This window comes from Eretmochelys imbricata, chromosome 7, assembly GCF_965152235.1.
Source record: "Eretmochelys imbricata isolate rEreImb1 chromosome 7, rEreImb1.hap1, whole genome shotgun sequence".
NCBI lineage: Eukaryota > Metazoa > Chordata > Testudines > Cheloniidae > Eretmochelys > Eretmochelys imbricata.
The window spans coordinates 8,843,168-8,864,033 of NC_135578.1; the positions used below are offsets into that span (position 1 = coordinate 8,843,168).

General features: G+C 44.3%; 1 protein-coding gene across 1 annotated transcript in view; it reads right to left on the reverse strand.

The window, feature by feature from the left end:
• Positions 1-615: 615 nt before the first annotated feature.
• LOC144267444 (uncharacterized) overlaps positions 616-20,866 on the reverse strand; it is a 96,005-nt gene continuing 75,754 nt past the window's right edge. Inside the window, exons 5-6 of the mRNA XM_077821425.1 lie at positions 2,320-2,426; positions 616-868 (exon numbers count right to left, since the gene is read on the reverse strand). Of these exons, the coding sequence (XP_077677551.1) occupies positions 616-868; positions 2,320-2,426 (360 nt within the window). The remainder of the gene's footprint in view (positions 869-2,319; positions 2,427-20,866) is intronic.

A 20,866-nucleotide genomic window follows, 5' to 3' on the forward strand; every position in this document is an offset into this window, starting at 1 on the left:
CGCAGATTAAGAATTTTCTGGAGGAAATGTGATTGCTGTGTTGGTGGCCAGCACACAAAGGATCCAACTGGGGACCTCCGAAGTTAAGAAGTACAAGCTGCTAGAGTCTGCACTAAACTGCTCCAGCTGGCTGTGAAACAGACACATCCTCTGTGGATCAGCCACAGAAGGGAGCTTGTAACACACACTCACCTGTGGGTTGTAGAAGCATCTGCAGAAGCAAGTTTTACCAGGATTCTCCTCCTCCATCTCTGAAGATTAGGTTCCAAAATTTCCAATTGAATCACCCTATTAAAAAGCTCCCAGTTGGGTTTTGGGGACTGACCTGTTGTGGCAGCCCTGCTGTGTTTTCCTCAAGATTTTTAGCAGACCCTTCAAACTGCTGCGTTTTCCTCCAGTGCTCTCACTGGGAAACAGCAGGCATCAAATTTACTTTCAAGAGCCTTGATAGCAGAGAAACGTCTATCAAGCACAGCCTTTCAAGACCTGGCAGATTTAAGATGAACAGATGAGTTCCCGCCCTCCCACCATACTGGCATTTTAAAAGGGTTTTTCTATGGTGGTTTCAGCAGCAGGGAAACATGACTGGGATAAAGCAGCTTCAGAGTGTCCCCTTCAGGCTTCCTCTAGCTTATTTGTCATATAAACATTGGAAGAAGCTAATTTCTCCAGGTCATCGGTACCCAATTCATCAAGTTTGTCTTCAGGACCTTTCTTTGGGGACATCTCTAAACCCAAATCCTTCTCCAGAACACAAGCTGACAAGCAAATTCCTCCATCTAGAAACTGAGGGGAGCCATCTTCCAGCACCACACAGTGGGAATAAAACTCACTGTTTTGAAACCATTCTCTCCAGCAGAAGCAGCTTCTGATACCAGAAACATTACAGGGGGCAGGATGGGAACTGAGCCTTCCCCCAAGCCCCTGCATTCCCACAGAACCAGGATAGCGGGGCACCTAGGGTGACCAGATGTCCCGATTTTATAGGGACAGTCCTGATTTTTGGGTCTTTTTATTATATAGGCTCCTATTACCCCCCCCCCACCCCCTGTCCCAGTTTTTTACATTTGCTGTCTGGTCACCCTAAGGGCACCCGGTCTCATTTGCCACCCAAAAGCACCATATACACTATAGGCCACCAGGGAATTTCCCAAAGGACTTTCCCTTTAAAATAACCCCTGCATTCTCCAGCAAGGAGACACTCATCAGCCACAGATGGCACTCTCCACACTGAGGAAGGCCTCTGGCTTTGTAAAAGGCTTGGGAAAAGCACTAGGCTAAGGTTAGGTAAAACATTTCTTTACCCTGCCTGTAAGTTTTGCTAGGGTACAAATCAGAGTTTAGACTTCCCAGCATTTCTACCTATCTATACATTATACAGAGCTAAATCTCCGAGAGAACAAAAGTGTCACAATCTCTAAAGGAAAAACACCCACACAGCCGGAGGCGGAAAGGGGAGTTAAAAAATCAAAGGACAGACTAAAAGCCATGGTTGGATGATTTTTTTTCTAAATCTCGTGATTTGTGGGGCCAATCTTGTGATTTTTTTAGGATCCGCCTCATGATTCCGTCAGACTTAAATTGAAAAGATCCTGAGATCTGAAACTATGATTACACTGAAATAATTAAACAATTGCTAGAAGCAGGTCATGTGGACGGCAGGTGGCATTCCCATGCCTTTCTCAAGGGGTTGCACAGGATTTACCTGAAGGCAGGATTAACCCCATTGTATATGTGTGTGTTTATTTTGGGGTGAAAATTCAAGCCAGACATAGAATGAAAAATGTCAAAACTTAAGGGAGCTACATCAGCTGTTGGGGTGAAATTAATACATACACTGATAACCCAATACCAAGAAATTGGGCACACGCGCACACACACACAGAGTTTAAGATATACAGAGAGCCTCTGTACCAATAAAAGCAGCAAAGAGTCCTGTGGCACCTTACAGACTAACAGACGTATTGGAACATAAGCTTTCGTGGGTGAATACCCGTTTCGTCAGATGCATGTCGGATGCATCTGACGAAGTGGGTATTCACCCACAAAAGCTTATGTTCCAATACGTCTGTTAGTCTATAAGGTGCCACAGGACTTTGCTGCTTTTACAGATCCAGACTAACGCGGCTACCCCTCTGATACTCTGTACCAGTGCTCACCCTTGGAGAAGCAATGAGTCACCAACTACCCATGGCTGCAAGGAGCTTGTGTTCCAGAGGACAGCCTCATGTGAATTCAGAGCTGCTCATGTGGCTACTCTTTTCCTGAGTATAGATTAAACAGCCCCCTAAGATTTCAACATGCAACTTCTTTTAATACCTGTGGAAATCTGGCATTGGGAGAAGACGGGAGGTGCCTCTTTCTATGTGAACCTGTTTTGCAGATTGCCCGTCCTGCTGAGAATCCACAGTGGAGTCTGGAAGCTTCTGCACAAAGGAAAAGGGTTGAATCATAGAATATCAGGGTTGGAAGGGACCTCAGGAGGTGATCTAGTCCAACTCCCTGCTCAAAGCAGGACCAATCCCTGATTTTTGCCCCTGATCCCTAAATGGCCCCCTTAAGCATTGAACTCACAACCCTGGAGGCCAATGCTCAAACTACTGAGCTATCCCTCCCCCCATATGCTATCATGAACCTTTTAGGAAAATATACCATATTTCAAAAGTGTGGAGCGTGCACTTCTGAGGCTAGTGGGCACAGACCCCTCCCCAGTGGCAAATGGAACATTTGGATCAACTATGGATCAGGACTTTCAGCAGCAAGGACCACAAATAAAGGCAAGGGGATGACTAGATAACTTTTCTTGAAGTCCCTTCCAGCCCTAAATTGTTTGCACAACACTGAAATAGCTGGATATGTGATTTATCCTGTCTAGTCCATTTCAAGCTAATTGTCTCTCTTTTCGGTGGAAAGGAAAATTGTTTAATTTGTTTTTTTGAAGTTCGTCCCATCAAATTAGACAGCAAGATACGGTGCGTACCTCTTGCTGCCGACAAAAACCCACATCTTGCAATTATTAAAAAATTAATGGCGTGTCTCTGTGTAATATTTTCTTTTTGACAAACTACACCATCTCCTCAGAGGCTTGTATTTGTCATAACTTGCTAGGAAAGCAGCCTGGAGCACAACATGCTTGCATTCCCCATTTTACAGCACTCAGGTGAAAAACAAAACTTTGCCTCCTTTATTTCACTTTTACGTGCAATGTACGTGTTCAGAAGAATTCACTGAAGGGGTTCCCCTCCCTCCTCCCCGCAATATAAAAAGAACAGTCGTCCCTCTTCCTTCTGCAAAAAACAAGACTTGATTTAAATAGCATTATTTTTTCTCGTTGATGAAGGGGGCCCAGGCCTGATTGCCATGGTATGGAACATTAACCCTGATGCGCGCCAGTATGATATAATGTATGCTCACTCAGACTAGGTATTACGCAGCTCCTTTTGGAAATCATGCAGCCTCACAGGGGTAGAGCGAGCACATGGATGGATAACGCTGCTTTTGGATTAGCAAAACGTTATCCATCCGTTAGGGGTGCCTTGCAATATTCTCAGCCACACTGGCTAGAGGGAGGAACCATTTCTACCCAAGAAGTGGTCTCCTTGGGGTACTAACATTTCTACACTTGGGGAGCCCTGGCTAGCTGTCAGCATTTTATTTTATCTGGTGCTGTTAGGCTGTGCCTGCCCTCTGGTCTCCTGAGTCTGTCAAAGTAATAATCCACCTGACATCCCCTCTGCCTGCACCACGTTTTATGGGTTTTAGAGTGTATTCCTCTATACAGAGTAACAGCCGTGTTAGTCTGTATTCACAAAAAGAAAAGGAGGACTTGTGGCACCTTAGAGACTAACCAATTTATTTGAGCATAAGCTTTCGTGAGCTACAGCTTACTTCATCGGATGCATACTGTGGAAACTGCAGAAGACATTATATACACAGAGACCATGAAACAATACCTCCTCCCACCCCACTCTCCTGTTGGTAATAGCCCATCCAAAGTGACCACTCTCTTTACAATGTGTATGATAATCAAGGTGGGCCATTTCCAGCACAAATCCAGGTTTTCTCACTCCCCCCCCCCTTTTTTTTTTCCAAAAACCACACACACAAACTCACTCTCCTGCTGGTAATAACTTATCCAAAGTGACCACTCTCCTTACAATGTGTATGAAAATCAAGGTGGGCCATTTCCAGCACAAATCCAGGTGTTCTCACCCCCCCACCCCCATACACACACAAACTCACTCTCCTGCTGGTAACAGCCCATCCAAAGCGACCACTCTCCCCACAATGTGCACGATAATCAAGCTGGGCCATTTCCAGCACAAATCCAGGTCTTCTCACCCCCCACCCCACACACACACACAAACTCACTCTCCTGCTCGTAATAGCTCATCCAAACTGACCACTCTCCTTACAATGTGTATGATAATCAAGGTGGGCCATTTCCAGCATTTCCAGCGGAGGGTGAGAAAACCTGGATTTGTGCTGGAAATGGTCCAGCTTGATTATCATACACATTGTAAGGAGAGTGATCACTTTAGATAAGCTATTACCAGCAGGAGAGTGGGGTGGGAGGAGGTATTGCTTCATGGTCTCTGTGTATATAATGTCTTCTGCAGTTTCCACAGTATGCATCCGATGAAGTGAGCTGTAGCTCACGAAAGCTCATGCTCAAATAAATCGGTTAGTCTCTAAGGTGCCACAAGTCCTCCTTTTCTTTTTTCCTCTATACAGTCACTGTATACATGCACTTTGAGAGGAAACCCACCCTCATATAACTGAATCACTAAATCCACCTCCACCCTTTTATTCTTCGGCTTTCTTTTGCCTTATTCTCACATTGGCCCAAGCCTGCTCCCATTGGAGTGAATGGTAAAACTGGAGTGATGGGGCCATTTCTCTTTGTCCTTTGCTCATGCTTGTCTAATCTAATAACTACAAAACCTGTCTTCAGGCATGATCCTTCCTTATTCAGGTAAAGATAGGTTACTTGAGTAAATGTTTGCAGGATTGGGCCCTGATTCATTAATGTTTAGAAGTGGGATGGCTATTGGAGATGTCAGCAGCATACCACTCTCCTGGTCTAACCACCACCTCATCCAGGCAGAGATCAGAGCTTTCCCACCGGAGCAGTGAACAACCAAAGCTGGTCCACTCCTGAAGACTCCTGAACTCCCTAGGTTTTCAGCTGGTCCTCAGAGAACAAGCCAACCAAATGTAAGGCCAAGGGGCCGATAAATTAGTACAACAGTATAATCATATGATGTCCACTGCCATCAACACCCTTGGTCCCAAGTCATCGACTCCCACAACACAGATGAAGATTACCATAGTTCACGGATGAATTATGGCAGCTGAGGTACACAGGCAGAAAGCTAGAACATCAATGGCACAGAGCAAATATTCTGAACTCCTCTGCCAGCAACATGAATAATGTTTACAGGACCACATCACTGAAGAAAAGGAGGCAAAAGAAGCTTTCTCCTTCTCCACTAACAACACAACAGAATCACAGCCAGCAGGGCTTGCTCAACCAGACTGCATAGTCCAGACACCGGACCCAAGAAAAGTTGTCAATAAGGTCATCCGAACATGTATGGCACTAACTGGGAATGTCATCTAACGCACCCAGGCTTCTCATGTGTTGGGAGGTTGTGCAGCCCACACACAATCAGGTCACGCTGCCCCACAAGAACCACTTTTTAATTCCTCTTATTGTTCAACTAGAGTTTTTGGTAAGCAGGTGGGTCTGCTATTTTACCACCTGCCCACATCAGCCGCATTGGCCAATGGACGTCCAGGGTGGCATCACCTTTCCTGTGTCAAACGTTGGAGCACCGAACGGTTGATTTTTCTCAGTGTTGTCCAATGAAAACAGTCGGTTATTTTGTGTGGAAAGAATGCAGCTCTTGCAGACTTCCCGCGTCCCGCGGGGTCATTACGGAACGATGGGGTAGCCAGCCCAGCCTATAGGCAGAGTAATGAGCTCAGCTGGATTGAGGTAAGACTGCCCAATTGACAGGCCTGCTTTTAAACTCAACAGCAGGTCACTGGAGTTCTCAACACTTTTGTGTGCAGTTGCGAACACTCCTGTGGCCTGCCTTGTTCCCAGCCCACCCCTGTCCCTGCTTGCTCCTGCGTGGCTCTGACCCCCAGCTTGACTCCACGTTCCTCATTCCAGCTCCGACCTCTGGCTCAACTCCTGGTTCTTGACTATAGTTCTGACCCTTAACTCCAGTTCCTAGCTCCTGACTCTGGCTCCAGCCATTGGACTCGATCCCCCATGTCCCAGTCATGATGGCCATTACTCATCTAGTTTAAAGCAGACATGAAAGGGTGTGAATTCAATGCAGAGCAGGGAATTTCGTCCTGATCCAAAACCCACTGGAAAGACTGATATTGAGTTCACTGTGCTTTGGCTAACCTTCAAAGTCTGGAGAAAATCTTGGAAAATTTTCAAAACTGAGGATAGAGCAAGCAGGAACTTTGAAAATATGACACATGCAGCTACTGGGTTTTTCAGAAGCTTGCTGTCCGATGAGGCTGTGACACTCAGTCATTGCTGCTCTTCATTTGTTATCAATTGCCACAGGACCCCTCTCTTCTGTGGGCATCAGGTACTCAGCAGGAAGCCATGCAGGGTGCGTGTGGTACTAGAAAGAATCCATGCAGACCCAACAAATATACATGACATCAGCTATGCAAAAGGTGCCCCAGATGGGCACGGGCAACAGCTCACATTTATCATATTGTGCCCTTAAATAGACAAGTTGAAGGACTTTTCAGTAATTAAAGGCGCAAAGGATATGACTGAAAGCTTAAGGTAGAGAGTCTCTTTGGAAAGTGAGTTATCCCAGCAATGCATCTGTGGATTATTTTTTCTTTTCTGATCCTTCGTTTCAAAGGCTAGAGTTTGTAAATCAAGATTAATAAAGAGAACAGCAGTTAAATGCACCTGATTGTAAATCTATGTGTGTTAGTATACTCTGACCAGATTAATATATTTTATGTCTGACACTGTCTATGCAATAATCTGTTTTCAATGCATTAGTGTCCAAACCTGAAAGCTGAGAATGGGTTTATTTGCAATGAGCTTTCTATTTTTACTGCATGTTCCATTTTTAACTCCACATTCATTTCTGTTTCCCTAAACCTTTGAACTTATTTTAATCATGATTTTTTTCTGTTTAACATTGTTTCATGTATTCCTAAAAAATATGTATTGCTCCAAGACAACATATTGAGTGCACTGCTTCTTCTTACATTAATAAGACACGATGGGGAAAATTTTCAAAAGTGCCTATATTCCATTTTCAAAAACTAATTTATGCCTGGTTGACACACAGATTTTGTACTAATTTCATTATTTCAGGTGGCAGTGTGATTTTTCTTTTTTTTAACTAAAATAGCTATACCAGTATACACAGTTATACTAGTATACATGTGTTTACACTGGTTAATTTATTCCTATATGGGAAGGGGAATGAATCACTTATACCATTATGCACACAATTATACAGGTTAAAAGGTGCCTTATACCGGGATAGCTAATTTTCCCTTCCCGAGCAAAAAACACATTTGTACCTGTTTAACTGTGTCCACAGTAGGAGTTGGACCTCTTTAATTATACCGGTATAGTTTCAGCAGTACAAATTTACAACTTTTGTGCTTAGATAAAGCCTTAGGCATTTAGAAGTCTAACATTATATCTGGAGCTAAGTGCAGAATAGAGCAATGGAATTTATCAAGCCTCCAGTAAATGGGCTAGGAAAATATCCACAGTTTCTTGATGAGGATTTGGGAGTCCTGTATCTCCAGACACAACAGAGAGCTGGCAAATAATGTGCCACAGGGATCTGCATTTTTAACATAATGTCATAGCAAAGCAGGAAAAGGCCATAACTGAATCGGATACACAAAACACCAAGTTCCAGCTCTAAAAATCCCAGAGTGTCTTCCACTCAGATCCCCGACACCAAATTCAGACCAGACCAGAGCCCATTAGAGGAAGGATTGTCCCACAGTGCAGGTGCTAGTCAAGGACTTGGGAGACTCGGGTTCAATTCCCTGCTCTACCACAGGCTTCCTGTGTGACCTTGGGCAAGTCAGTCAGCCTCTCTGTGCCTTGGTTCGCCACGAGGTTCCCCATCTGCAGGGACAATAGCAGCTCCCTACTTCACAGGGATGTTGTGAGGGTAATACCCATTAAAGAGTGTGAGAGTCTCAGATACCATGGTAATGAGGGCCATATAGGTATCTAAGGGTTCATCTATACAGTGAGTTAGTGCTCTGATACGTTATTCAGACAACCTTGGAGGTCAGTCTGAGCTTGAAAATCTCCTCAGGGCTCCCTCCTATGCGGTGCACTGCTGAGTGTCCTCATATCCCAGGGGGTCCCAAGTCAATGGGAGCTGAGTAGCCTAGGCCCATCTTCCAGCTCTCTCATTAGTACAGCTGAGCAACCCAGCATGTCACCTCCTCTGTGGGCATAACACCCATGTAGCCTACAGGTGTTGCTATCCCTATTCGCTGGGTCTCCAGCCAATCAGAGTCGCATGCAGCCTTCCCAAAGAGGCAGCCCAGCTCAGGTATGATACAGCGATAAAGCTCCTTTGTGTGGCTCAGGCCATGGTAATTTAGTGTGATTTTAGAACTAACAAAGGGCTAGGCCGTGACCTTACAACCCACCTGGAGAATGAGGGATGGCAGGTAGCTGCATTGCCCTGGGAGCAGATCAGGGAATGTGACTCAGAGTCACAACTTCTCCCCGAGCCCCCGTGCTCTGGGAAGGGAATTCTCTCACCCTTTTCCAGGAGTCGCTTGCTTGCCCGTGTGAAAGGGGATAGGGAGCAGACCCAGTGGGGGTCATCAAAGGCGTAGCTCAGGCTGGAGTCAGAGTGAGGGGCGGGGAATTACTTCCCTTTATTCCCCTGTGCAGCCACGGAGGGGCTGTGACAGCAACACCCAAATATGGTGCTGCTCAGACTGTGTGGAACTACCCTGCTGTGACTAGCTACAGGTTCAGCAGCATGGTGACCCACGCGAGCTGGGAACCGCAGTTCACCTGGCTCCGGCAGAGAGCAAAGCCTGCACTCTGCCATTCGAGAATTCTCCTCGCTTTTGCAGCGCATTCCCAGTGGCTTCCAGCACAGCACACGCTCTGAAAACCAAACAAACCCAGTGGCTGGTTTCAACCAGGCCTCTCTCCTGCTCAGCCCTGTGCACGCATCCAGTCTGTCCGTTGCTGCTCTCAGATCTGCCACCCTCCCTGCCACTCCCGCAGGCGGCTGGACTCCTCCCTTTCCAGTTCCCCACATGTCCAAGCTCTCCCCAGTTCCTGTCGCTTTCTGCTCTGTCACATGTGTAATGCCCATCCCTTCCTCTCAGTCCCCCTGCCAAATCCCTGGCTTCCCACCATGGTTCTCTCCCATCAAGAGCACCATAACCTCCTCCCTTCCTATCTCCCTGCCTCTCACCTCCCTCCAGGCCCTTCAGCCTATGGTAGCTAACATTCAATGGCTCCAATTACCCTCCTCTTCCTTGGCTTTGACTGTGTGCCCCCCTCTTTTTCTTTCCCAGGACCCCAACCCCCATCCTAGTGCACTCGGTGGGAGTTGTTTCCATTGATTTCAGTGGCTGATGGATCAGATCCCAAGTTTCTTCACTGTCTCTTGGTGCACCAAGTTCACACCTCTCATGCTCAGTTTTAAGGCTCTGCAAATTTCTGTCCTATTTCCATCTCCTTGTGCCTCAGTTCCCCATCTGTTGAGCAGGGATAATAATACTTCCCTACTCCCATCCTTTCTCTGTTCTGTCTAGTTATGCTGAAAGCTCTTTGGGACAGGGACTGTTTCCCACAAGGTGTTTGTACAGGGCCTAGCGCAGTGGGGCCCCAAACCTGATTTGGGGATCTAAGGAATTCAAATATTGAAATCTTTTCTGTACTGTTTGTAAACAACCATGTTTAAAGGGCAAGATCGTGTCACTCTACCCCTTGTCCTATACACTGAGTAGATCCTTATGCTGCCAAGAACTATTACTTGCGGAGTAAGGTGCTATTCAACCAGAGTAAGGGTGTCAGAATGTGGCCCATAAACAACTTGTAAGAGGCTTTGCATAGCTTCACTTCTCTTTATGTTAGTCCTGTACCTGGAGCCGGAGTGAAGTCTCCTAGTAGTCCATGCTCGTGTAAATCCCCAATCGCAGACTTGTTAGCAGATAATGATTTCCTCGCTACATACTAGTTATTAGTGAAGACCCTCCGCTCTCATGGTCTGAAGTACCGCCGGGGTTCTAAGGCTACTCCATCTGTCATTGGAGGACTTGACACTGGAAACCGGACAGGTGCATTACCAAGTCTAATTGCACCCTGAAAAGACAAATTGCCATGTGTCCACACCTCACGCTGGAATTAGAAGTCAAGGTAGAACTGAAAAGCGAGAGGCTCTTAATTAAACAATGCCAGTTCCCTTTCACGGAAAGCCTACGATTTAAGTTAAACACACGCACAGCCAGAACATTAGGTCAAACCGTTTCCTCATCCTGTAAACTTCAGGGCTGGCGATCGTAGACGCACCACAATAATTTCTGCCACCCTGCACCACGATGCTGTTTAGAGGCCCTTCATATTCATTTGGTTTCCATTTCTTTAATTAGAAGAAAGGAAAATGTTGTGACTTCGTCGGATGTCAATTTTAATCCGAGTACAATCCATCACATGTTGAGCAAGTGTGTGGCAGGCCTTTTTAATAAAGGATTATGGAATGCACCAGCTGAGGCTGAAAATATTATCTTTTCCCCGAGCACTGGGAGGCCTGCATTTTGTCACGTTCGACTCAAACATTTATTACCTGTAAACCCTAGAATTCGAAACACAACCACAAAGCAGGTTGATTTCAGTTGCCCAGGAAGCTATCGCATTGTTCCATGAAACAAAAGAAGTGCTCATTTGAAGGTAAGCTTCTCATGAGTACCTCTTTATTTGTCTTAGACAGCAAATTTCTCCATTCCTGGATGTTATCAGATAATGACTTTTATGCCAACAAGTTAATTACAAAACCAAACTGCTGTAGGAATATTAATTTATAGTCACATATTCTATATAATTGCTTCAAATGTAATTGAATTAAAACAGTGCTTTTGGGGGGAAGATTGCAATATGGAATAAAATTACATTCCTCTACCAGTTCTTGGCGCAAACGTCACCCAGCTCATCAGTTTGTTAACACATACCCTTCCCTAGCTTTCGGTTTAGGCAATTGTGGTCTGATCCTGCTCTCATGCAATGCAATGGTGTAGCTCCCACTGAGTTCAATGTTGCAGAATCAAGCAATGTATACTTATTTGAAACAATATGAATTGTGGACTAGAATGAAAAAGGTGATGGCAAAGAGGAACATGTGTTGAATTATTGTAAATTTTCAACAATGCCTGTGTCCCATTTTCAAAAGTCATTTAGGCACTCGGGGCCAGAAATTAAAGGTGGTTAGGTGCTTAAAGTTGCAGATAGGTGCCTCCTGGAATTTTCATCATGTTTTACACATTTAAAGAAATACATAAATATTTTGTAAATACCTATTAACAATGTATCTAAAAAGTGAGCTATTCTGGATTATATGCTCAGCTATAAAAACAGGATTAGGGAAAGAACTTTGCAAGTGCCTTAACTTTAAGCCTGTGCTTAACTCTCATTGACTGCAGGGGACTTAAGCACGTTTTCCTGAAGAAAGATGCTTTCCTGACTCTTATATAGGGATTGTTTAGTCTGTACAACCTGTTAACTAAGTTCCCCAGCATGTTTAACAACATAGTTCTGAAGAAATTATTCTGACACTAGTTTCATTGTGTTTCCTGTATCTGAGGACATTTTAGGGGTTGAGTAGTAGTAATAGGCATCCCACAGCCTCAAAAGACCATGGGTATGCACCCCTGAGAGGTAAGGAATTTACTCAGTTGGTTTTATGGCAGTCGCAAACGTGGCTGAAAAGACCCACTGAAGAGAGACAATCTCTGCCACATCTGTCATATTTAAAGGTGGTGTTTCAACGCTTTGGGATCTGCCTTCTGTGAGCTCTGTTCTCATCTGCTAAGATGCACAGCTTCCTCTCTAACTCCCAAGACCTTTGTTAAGCTCTTGTTTCCAAAGGCTGCAGTATTGAGTGTGATCTTCCCAGTTGTCCACATCCATGTCCATTTCTTTGAGGTCTCGCTTGCACATGTCCTTGAAACGTGATTTTTGGGCATCCTTTGGGTCTTTTTTCAGATGCCAATTCGCCGTACAGGGTGTCCTTTGGGATGCACCCATCATTCATTTGGCACACACACAGAAGCCAGTGGAGGCGTCTGTTTGAGGGGTAGAGAACTCACGATTCACAATATAGAAGTTATTGGCACACTTTCATAGATAGCCCCATTCTACAAAAGAACAGTTAATGGGACTATTTTCCTGGGTGTTCTCAATGTAAAGGTTGTGAGGTTAGAACCAAAGAATTCATGCATGTTGCAGACATACACACCTTTGGGAATGTTAACTCGCTCCTTCTGAATAAATCTCATGTTAGTTTGTTGCTCATAGGTGCCAATGTGTACAAGAATATTCATTGCACCGATGCTATAGTATGCTAATAGAACACCAAGACATACTAGAAATACCTAGAGTAGTGACAAGTGCTGATGGGGCGGCTACCCAGCTTTAAAATAATTCTATCATCACATTATATTGCAGCTGAGGGTAATTATTTCCAATGGAAATAGCTTCTGTGACCATGACCCATGGCATGATCTCATAAGGGTGATTAAATTCACATGTGGCTAATATATATATATGACAATAATGGATGTTCAAGGACTTTGTAAGATTTGCAAAATGATCTGCAGGGCCAAAGAAGAGACTCAACCTTGTGTTGCAAAAATGATGAAATGAAAGAAAGGACACCTTGGCCTTTTCAGTTCAATGGACTCTGTATTTTTAGGAGGGGAAGGTTTCCTAATTGAATAAATGTTGCAAATTTAACACATCCCCCCTTGACTATTTAGTAAAGAGATGGGAACAAAGGTTCCTGGCAGCTGAATATGTCTGAAATGTGTATTAACCTTCCGTGAACAGCCTTCTAATCCTACACCAGAATTTTGAGCAAATTTAGGGACAGATTGTGACTGTGCACGGCTGTAAGGAGTGTTAAGATCCTGCCCAGCATGGTCTGCTTTCTCCACTGCAGGCATTTTGGGGAGAACAGGGCTTGTACATTCAGTACTTCCCTGCCATGCAAATGAGGGCAGCATGGGGGGAAACTTGGCTCTGCCTCTTATCCCAGGTGGCTGAGCCATCAATGGTTTAGGGCCAGGAGCAGATTGGAAGGAGCCGGCACAACTCCTCCGTGTGACCTACATTCTACTCCTGGGCTAGTTGGTAAGGGCTAATCTATCCATTAAGCACCTCTTGACCACCGACACAAATCAGACCTTCAGAGGATGAGACTAGGACTGTTCATTTCTCATGAATTGGAGAGCAATAGCATCAATTATATTGCACTATTCACACCACAGGGTAAAATATCAAAAATCCTTGCAGGTTCAAAAACTAAAATGCTATTAGTGACACAGTGACTTGATATGATGATCAGAGAAATGGACACATTGGAGCAATACCAGTGACTTAGCAGCCTCATGTATATTGTACTTTCAGGATACCTACGTCACATCAATATCAGATGTGAACTCAGCAGCCAAACAGCGGGCAAGCCTTACACTGACACTTTACCCGATATAATGCCTCAACAGCTGTTTTGAAGAAGCAAGCACTCTTCTGAATGGTTTTCTCCAATACGCATTCTTTTTAATCTATTTGAATAGCAAAATGCATTATTTGTAAAGTTTAGGAGTTTCTATCAATTGAACCTCACTCTGCCATAGTAGCATTCAAGAGGCTTTTAAATTCCTTGGTTATCATGAGCAATAAAACAAAGAGAATCCAGTTGCTTGTAAACAATAATTGAAACCCTACACGCATGATCATTCATGCAGAGTTTACATTTGGTAAGCATTAAGGGGACACAAAGTATGTGGTTAAAGCCCAGGACTAGGCCTCAAGAGATCTGGTGGCTGTTGCTGTCAACTCTTTTGTGACCTGGGGCAAACATCTGTCACTTCATTTCTCCACCTGTAAAATTAGGATAATAATAATTTCCTACCTCATGGGGTGTTGGGTGGCTTAATTAATCTTCATAAAGCAGTCTGAGATCATCCAATATAAAATATAATTGTGGTATTATTAATACATCATTTGCTATATTTAAGGGTCTGCTTCCATTTATGTAATCAGGTTGCAGTTTTCAGAGGGTTGTAATTTTAACTATACAAACAAACCATACAACTTAAACTCAAACTCAGCCTCAGGCACAGGACTGTGGCTACTCTTAGGGAAAAATCCAGCATTTTTCTCAGGTGAGACACCTTTGTGGATGAAACTCTCTCTTCCCTTTCTCTGATTAGAAACCTGCATATCTTTGGCTACATAGTAGCACTGGTCCTGTGAGGGGATCGTAGTTGCTAGGTGGGGACTAGGAGCTACGAAATAAACCTTGGATTAAAATTAGCTGCTTTCTGAAATGACATTACAAATCTCAAACTAGGAGGGAGTTGAAAATAGCCTACAGCTTCATCAAAACTCGGTATTTGGCCAGTTTTAAAACCTATGGTTACTTTAAAAATAGCATTGATGATTTTCTGGTGATACTCTCCCTCACAAATTTTTTTTAAATGAAATGTAACAAGCAGATACCCCATAATGTAGACCAGAAAAATTGGCTATTTGAAAAACAAAGAGAAATTTTAATATAAAAAAATAATTCTTATGGCAGATGTGGATTAAGAGCACCAAATGCAGTCATGCCTATTTAGTGTAGCCGATGATCTAGTCCAGAAGCCCATGCACTGCGATGGGGGTGGGGGAAAGGAAGGCATTTTGTTTAAAAGAGGAAGGAATTTGATCTAGCAATGCCCAGGTGAGATTTGATGAGCTACTCATCCATCAGAAAGAAGGTCTTAGGTGGGCTGAGCAAGGCTTTGCATGTCATGGTTGGCATCGCTCCATAAAAGCCTCTGGAGTCTCCAGAGAAGTTCTTCAAGTTCAAAACTGCTCAGGGAAAAGATCGTTGAAGAGCATGGATAATTTGGCTTGACTCAACTGCAGAGTGTGTCTGACAGGACTTTATTCCAAATATTTGTGGAACATCAGATCAATGACCTGGGAACTTAACTGCCTTGAAATATTCTTAATACAGTGGACATTAATGGTTTGGAATGAGGCCAGAAGGTCTATCCCATCTGCAGTGATTAAATGGACTGCAGCATTGGTAAACTAGCCATCAGTCCATTACGCCATAGATCCACAAATGGAGCAGGCCCTGGATTGACCTGATGGACTGTAATGGCCCCATCAGAGCTGTTAACTAAAGCCACATCAAAGGCTCTGAAAGAGGCCTTAGACTTGGAGATGTGTTGAAAAGCTCCAGCTTTGACAGCACTAAACAACAAAGTTTCTCATTCACAGACTGGACAGCAACAGTGCCGCTAGCCAGCTGAATCATGCCGCAAGCCAGCACACCAAGAGGGAGAATGCAGTCCAGACTCTGAGCCCGTTACGTGCTGGACTCACCAACAGAGCTAGGCAGTTGTGGGGGGTGATGTTTCTCGTGTGGCCGTGCCTGTCCCCTAAGCCACAGGCCAAGGAGCCACCACTCGGGTATTTCACCAGCCCGTCAGTAAACTATTGTATATTTCTACAGATTCCACTTCACTCCCTCTGCCCCCAAACATCTGTGCTCACCCCTCCCACACGCACACCCCTGTTCTGTCCTTGGTATGCTGAGGAGGGGGTAGGCTATGCCGTGAGGGGTTGGGAGAAGGGGATGGTCAGCGATGTGGGGCGATTGGGAGAAGTGTGATTGAGGCTGCGGGCCTATCTTAGTGCACTGGGCCCATAAAATGCTTTTGCCTCAGCACCCAGTCACTGAAACCCTCCCTCAGCACAGGCCTGTTACACAGTCCGGTGGCTCTCCACAAAAATCCCCTTCCTCTCTTGCCCCCTCTACACGTGTTTGCTCATCTCCTACGGCTGGATCACAAAGCCAACCACCTCCCACAACGTTCATTCCTCTGGGCGCAGTGGGTGAGAGGGAAGAGCGGGATTGTCTTGCCCCTGGGGCTAACCTGCTGGGTGTGGGATCCCTAGGACATAACCAGCTGTGATAGGGAAGGTCCTGGGGGATACAGCTCTGGGGGCTGGGCATGAAGGGAGAAAGACAGAAACAGCCAAACAACATTGCACTTGTTCCAGTCTATTCACATTTACAGAGTTTTCTTCACAGCCATGAAGGCTAGAAACATCATCTTTGGTTTGTGTTAAATGAAAGCTGAGATCCTGAGGCCTCCATCTGAGATCAAATTTATTGGAGGACACACATTGCAGAGTAGACAGAAAGGAGCATGATAAACACTATCAATAGATCAAAACATTATCTCATGAACAAATTTTAAAGTAGTCTCTGCCTCAGATGATGCTAGCGTCAAAAGGGGTTTTGTTTTTAAATCAGAAAAATTAAGAGTTGTTGGTTGGTTGCTGCTAGAAAAACCCAAAAATCCATGAGACTCACTAAAGACATTTCTTACGGTTCCCATGTGATAACCATTATTTATAATCTAATTAACAAGTTTACTTCTCACAAAGTTCCTTCTCTTCACAAAGAGTAAGTGCTATAAATCTAGGGAGGATATACTAAATTATTCATCCATAAGAAAAGAGATGTAATCCCTGCTTTAACTACAAAACTTGATGCAAGCCTAATTACAGAGCCATTCCTCAATGCAAAATTCTGTGTGCTAAAGTGATTCTGAGATTGTTCCCTTTCAAGGAATCAGAGCCAGAATGTTAATAAGAAAATCTACGGCTTTTTGTGAGGAGACAGCAAGCATGAAATGAATAACATGAAAGATGCAGAATCTGACATGACTTCATGCAAATAGCCTATGAATCTTTATACAACCAGACATTAGAACAGAGCACTGTATTATGGGAACAGGGAGACTGGCTTTGTTGTCATTCACAGCCAAAAATCAATGCTAAGTAGCCTTTTCTGCATGATCCTGTTACAATTCATAAATTGTTAATCCCAGTCTTTTGTAAAAAGTTCCTGTTTACAAGGTTACTCTGTAAGTTAAAATGTTTGTTTCCCCTTAGATCGCTATTGGAAAGCATCTGTGGGTAGATTTACATGATGAATTTGATAGATCTGTATTTTGACAGCGCATCTGTCATTTTCGATTTGTATGTCAAGAGATCAGGTGTGCATTTGGTATTATCAGGTAGGCCATTCATGTTTGGAGGGATACACTAAGTTCTGTTTTGCTTTATTTAAACTTACTAAAAAAAGATCTTGCAAGGCAGCATTGAAAGAATTTGCATCCCTTTTGCAATGATTTGCATTTGACTACTGTAAAAGAATAACCACAATATTACCATTTTCCAAATATATACCAATGTATATACACATAAATACAAAAACCTTATAGGAAAGGTTGAATTTTATAAGGTAAATACACAGAATTTTCTCATGTCCTATTTGAAGTTCTTAACATGACCTGAATTCCATATTTGCACCTCTCCGCCATTTGTGTTATAACAGTTCCATCTTTTGGAGACTACATTTTTTTCAAATATTACAAACAGGCATCAGGCCTTGCTAACAAAGCATCAGTTCATTGTTAACATGTTGCCGGGAGACACTCGTGCTCTGCCGCATACAGGGCCTGATCCAAAATCTATTGAAAGCAACAGGAAGACTACCAGTGACCTAGAGGGCTTTGGATGGGGCCCTAAATAGAACAGAAGTGCCGTATTCCTGTAAACCTGCTCATGAAGCTTTTGTACAATGTTCCTAATGGACCTGCTAATGCGTTCCACTGTCTGAGATGTCTTCATAAAGATACAGTAGGACAAATCATTCTGCCTTCACGTCAACCTGTGTGAACTCATAGTCTCCAAAGGGTTTGTGCGAGTCTAATTGAGGGTGGAGGGTAGCCCTGTGAATGTCAATGTTATTTCACAAAGTTCCTACTTTACTTTTCTGGGACTTAGAGTAATGCATTTTACATTGATTTTACCCCTGCAGTAGATTACTTTGAGGGACACAATTTAAAGAGTAAGCAAACAGCAGTCTGTTTTGCTTGCAAATCAGCTGCTCTAGTGAATTTTAAATAAGAGAAATATTCATTGTAAAATGTAGCAATTAAAAAAAAAAACCACTGGTTTCCTAAACTAGAAATTCATTGGAGGTATACATTGGGATGCATAGATATGCAGCTGGAGAGAGGCTATATTATGTATATGGGAATTAGGTTCCTAATTTTCACATCTTACAGTTGGGATGACTTTCCACTTGTTGCAAAGCTCTTCAGCACTCTCTCTCGGTGATGTTCATAGGCGTAGCTTCATTGCTCCTGGAAGATGAATGCTGATGACTGCTTGAGTTGTGCAGCTTTGCAGATTACCAAAGTCTCAGGTGCCCAGTTACTCTATGTGACCCCTGTAGTTGGATAGACTATCAAAAGAATATCCCGCTGGATAATTACTATGGGCTAAATCATGAGCTCAGGCAAAGGACAGGCAGAAAGATCTGTGCTCCTGAGACCTTGTCATTTCTTGAGGCTGAATCATTCCACCAGCGCCTCCTTACTATTCCTCCGCCCCTACCTCCCACCCATCTGCCACGCTCCTATTAGTTCCTTATCCATGCCTGTGCCAAACCCTTCCCAAACAGGTGGAAGCCTGTAAGCATGGAGGGAGTCTCATGTCAGAGAACATTTCTGTAAGGAAATTCCCTGCTGGTTCAGGGTGGAGACTCCCTCTACCAGCAACTGCAGAGAACACGCATGATGTCTCCTCTGCAGCCAATAAGAGAAGGGGGTGGGGGAACCAGTGAGTTACTGATCTTTCCCCCACTTCCTAGATCAAAGCACAGAGGGGATAACTGGTCCCTGTCATTGTCGATAGGTCACATTCTGCCTTCTAGTAAATTGTGCCACCTCAGTCAGGTCCACAGAGTCACAACTGCAAGTGTGAGCACGGTTTGGCCAAAGTCTGTAACGAAACAAACCCCCCATCCGATGGCGAGCCCCATGCCTTGTTGGCCCCAACACCTTCCTTCCGGCATTTCTGAGATGGGGAGTAGTCAGCTCTAGGATATTCCCCTTGAGGGGAGTTAAACGCTTTCTCCTCTTCACCCTGCGCTGAATGAAGAAGGCGCAGTGCTGGTGCCGAATCCTTAGAGGCCCCTGCGTTACAACGACTCAGCAGGCAGTGTCTTAGTTAAATATGTTTTATCATAAAAACGCACACCCATAGGACTGTGTAGGTATACGGTCGAGAAAGCCTCAGGCACGCAGGGAGAGCATGCCCAATCCTCCCTCCTCCACCCACTGACCGGATGGGCTGGAAGGGGGCGGTAACGGATGGAGAGGCCAGAGCCTTGTCACTCCTCCGCCCCCCCACACACACACATCCACTCCCACTATGCCACTGAGCCAATGTGAAGTGGGAAGTAACCTGCACCCAACAAAAGGATGTAATATCTGACTTCTCTGCAGGAACATAGTTCCTTTCTGGCGTTCTCCTAGTGTGGTACAACTGAGCGCTTCCCCTTGCCCAGGGCTGGGCCAAAAGCTCAGTGTAGCCCATATTGATTTCTGTGGCAAGATTTCATTGAATATCATTTGGTGTCACGTGCTGTAATCACGTGATTACACTACTGAACTGTTCTCCTTTCAAGTGCACAGAATTTCCATTAGCATTAACGGGAGTTACACACACACGCATTGAGGTAGAACAGCCCCTGAAGTGTTCTAACAGTAATTAATTTCTTCTTGTGGTGACTTTGTCTTCATAGCAATAATAGAGCCATAGGGCTTTATAAAATGCAAAACAACTCTTGCACGTTAATGAGGCTGTTATTCTAAACCATTACCTATGTGAATTTCCATCCAAATGAGTAAGAGTGGGAGCTAACACCTACATTTATGGAACTGGACTAAGGGGACTAGCTTGTAAAAGACTATTTTTAAATGTTGGGTGGGACTTTCAAAAGTGCACGAGTGGCCGACTGTGTCTCTTCACTGCGAATAGAAGGAGTGTTCTTAACTTGGGTTAGCTAACTTGGATTCATCAGCAGGGAAGACACGGCAATTCAGCCTTTAACTCAGTTACGCAGGTTCCCCTACAGGTTTTAACTCACGCTGCTAATCCAAGTTTAAAAGCCAAGTTGCTGTGCTTCCCAGCTATTTTAACCTCAGGGTTACACAGGTGAGTTAACATGATTTAAGAACACACCTTTTTTTGCAGTGTAGACATACCCAGAGGAGCCCACGTTTCATTGGAAAATCGGTGGAACATGTGCTCCTAAATCACTTAGGGTAGGGCTGCACTGCAATAAAAGGGCCGTGGCATTGCCTGGCAGGCCAGAGTCAGCTGACTAGACTCATAGGATCGGACTGTGGGGCTCTAAAATTGAAGTGTAGATATTTAGGGTTAGGCTGGAGCCCAGGCTCTGAGACCCTCCTCCCTTGCATCTACACTGCTATTCGTACCCATGCAAGAGCAAGCCCCACAAGCCCAAGTCAGCTGACCTGGGGTCAGAGACTCGGTGTCACGGGTTTTTTTTAATCACAGCATAGACATACCCTTAGGCACTTTGGGCATCCTACCCTTTTATACTTATTTATATTATGGCAATGCCCAAAAGCCCCAACATTGTAATGGGGTCCTGATCCCTAAGCTAAAATGTTAATACAGCTCAAGTGGAGCTCAATATATACT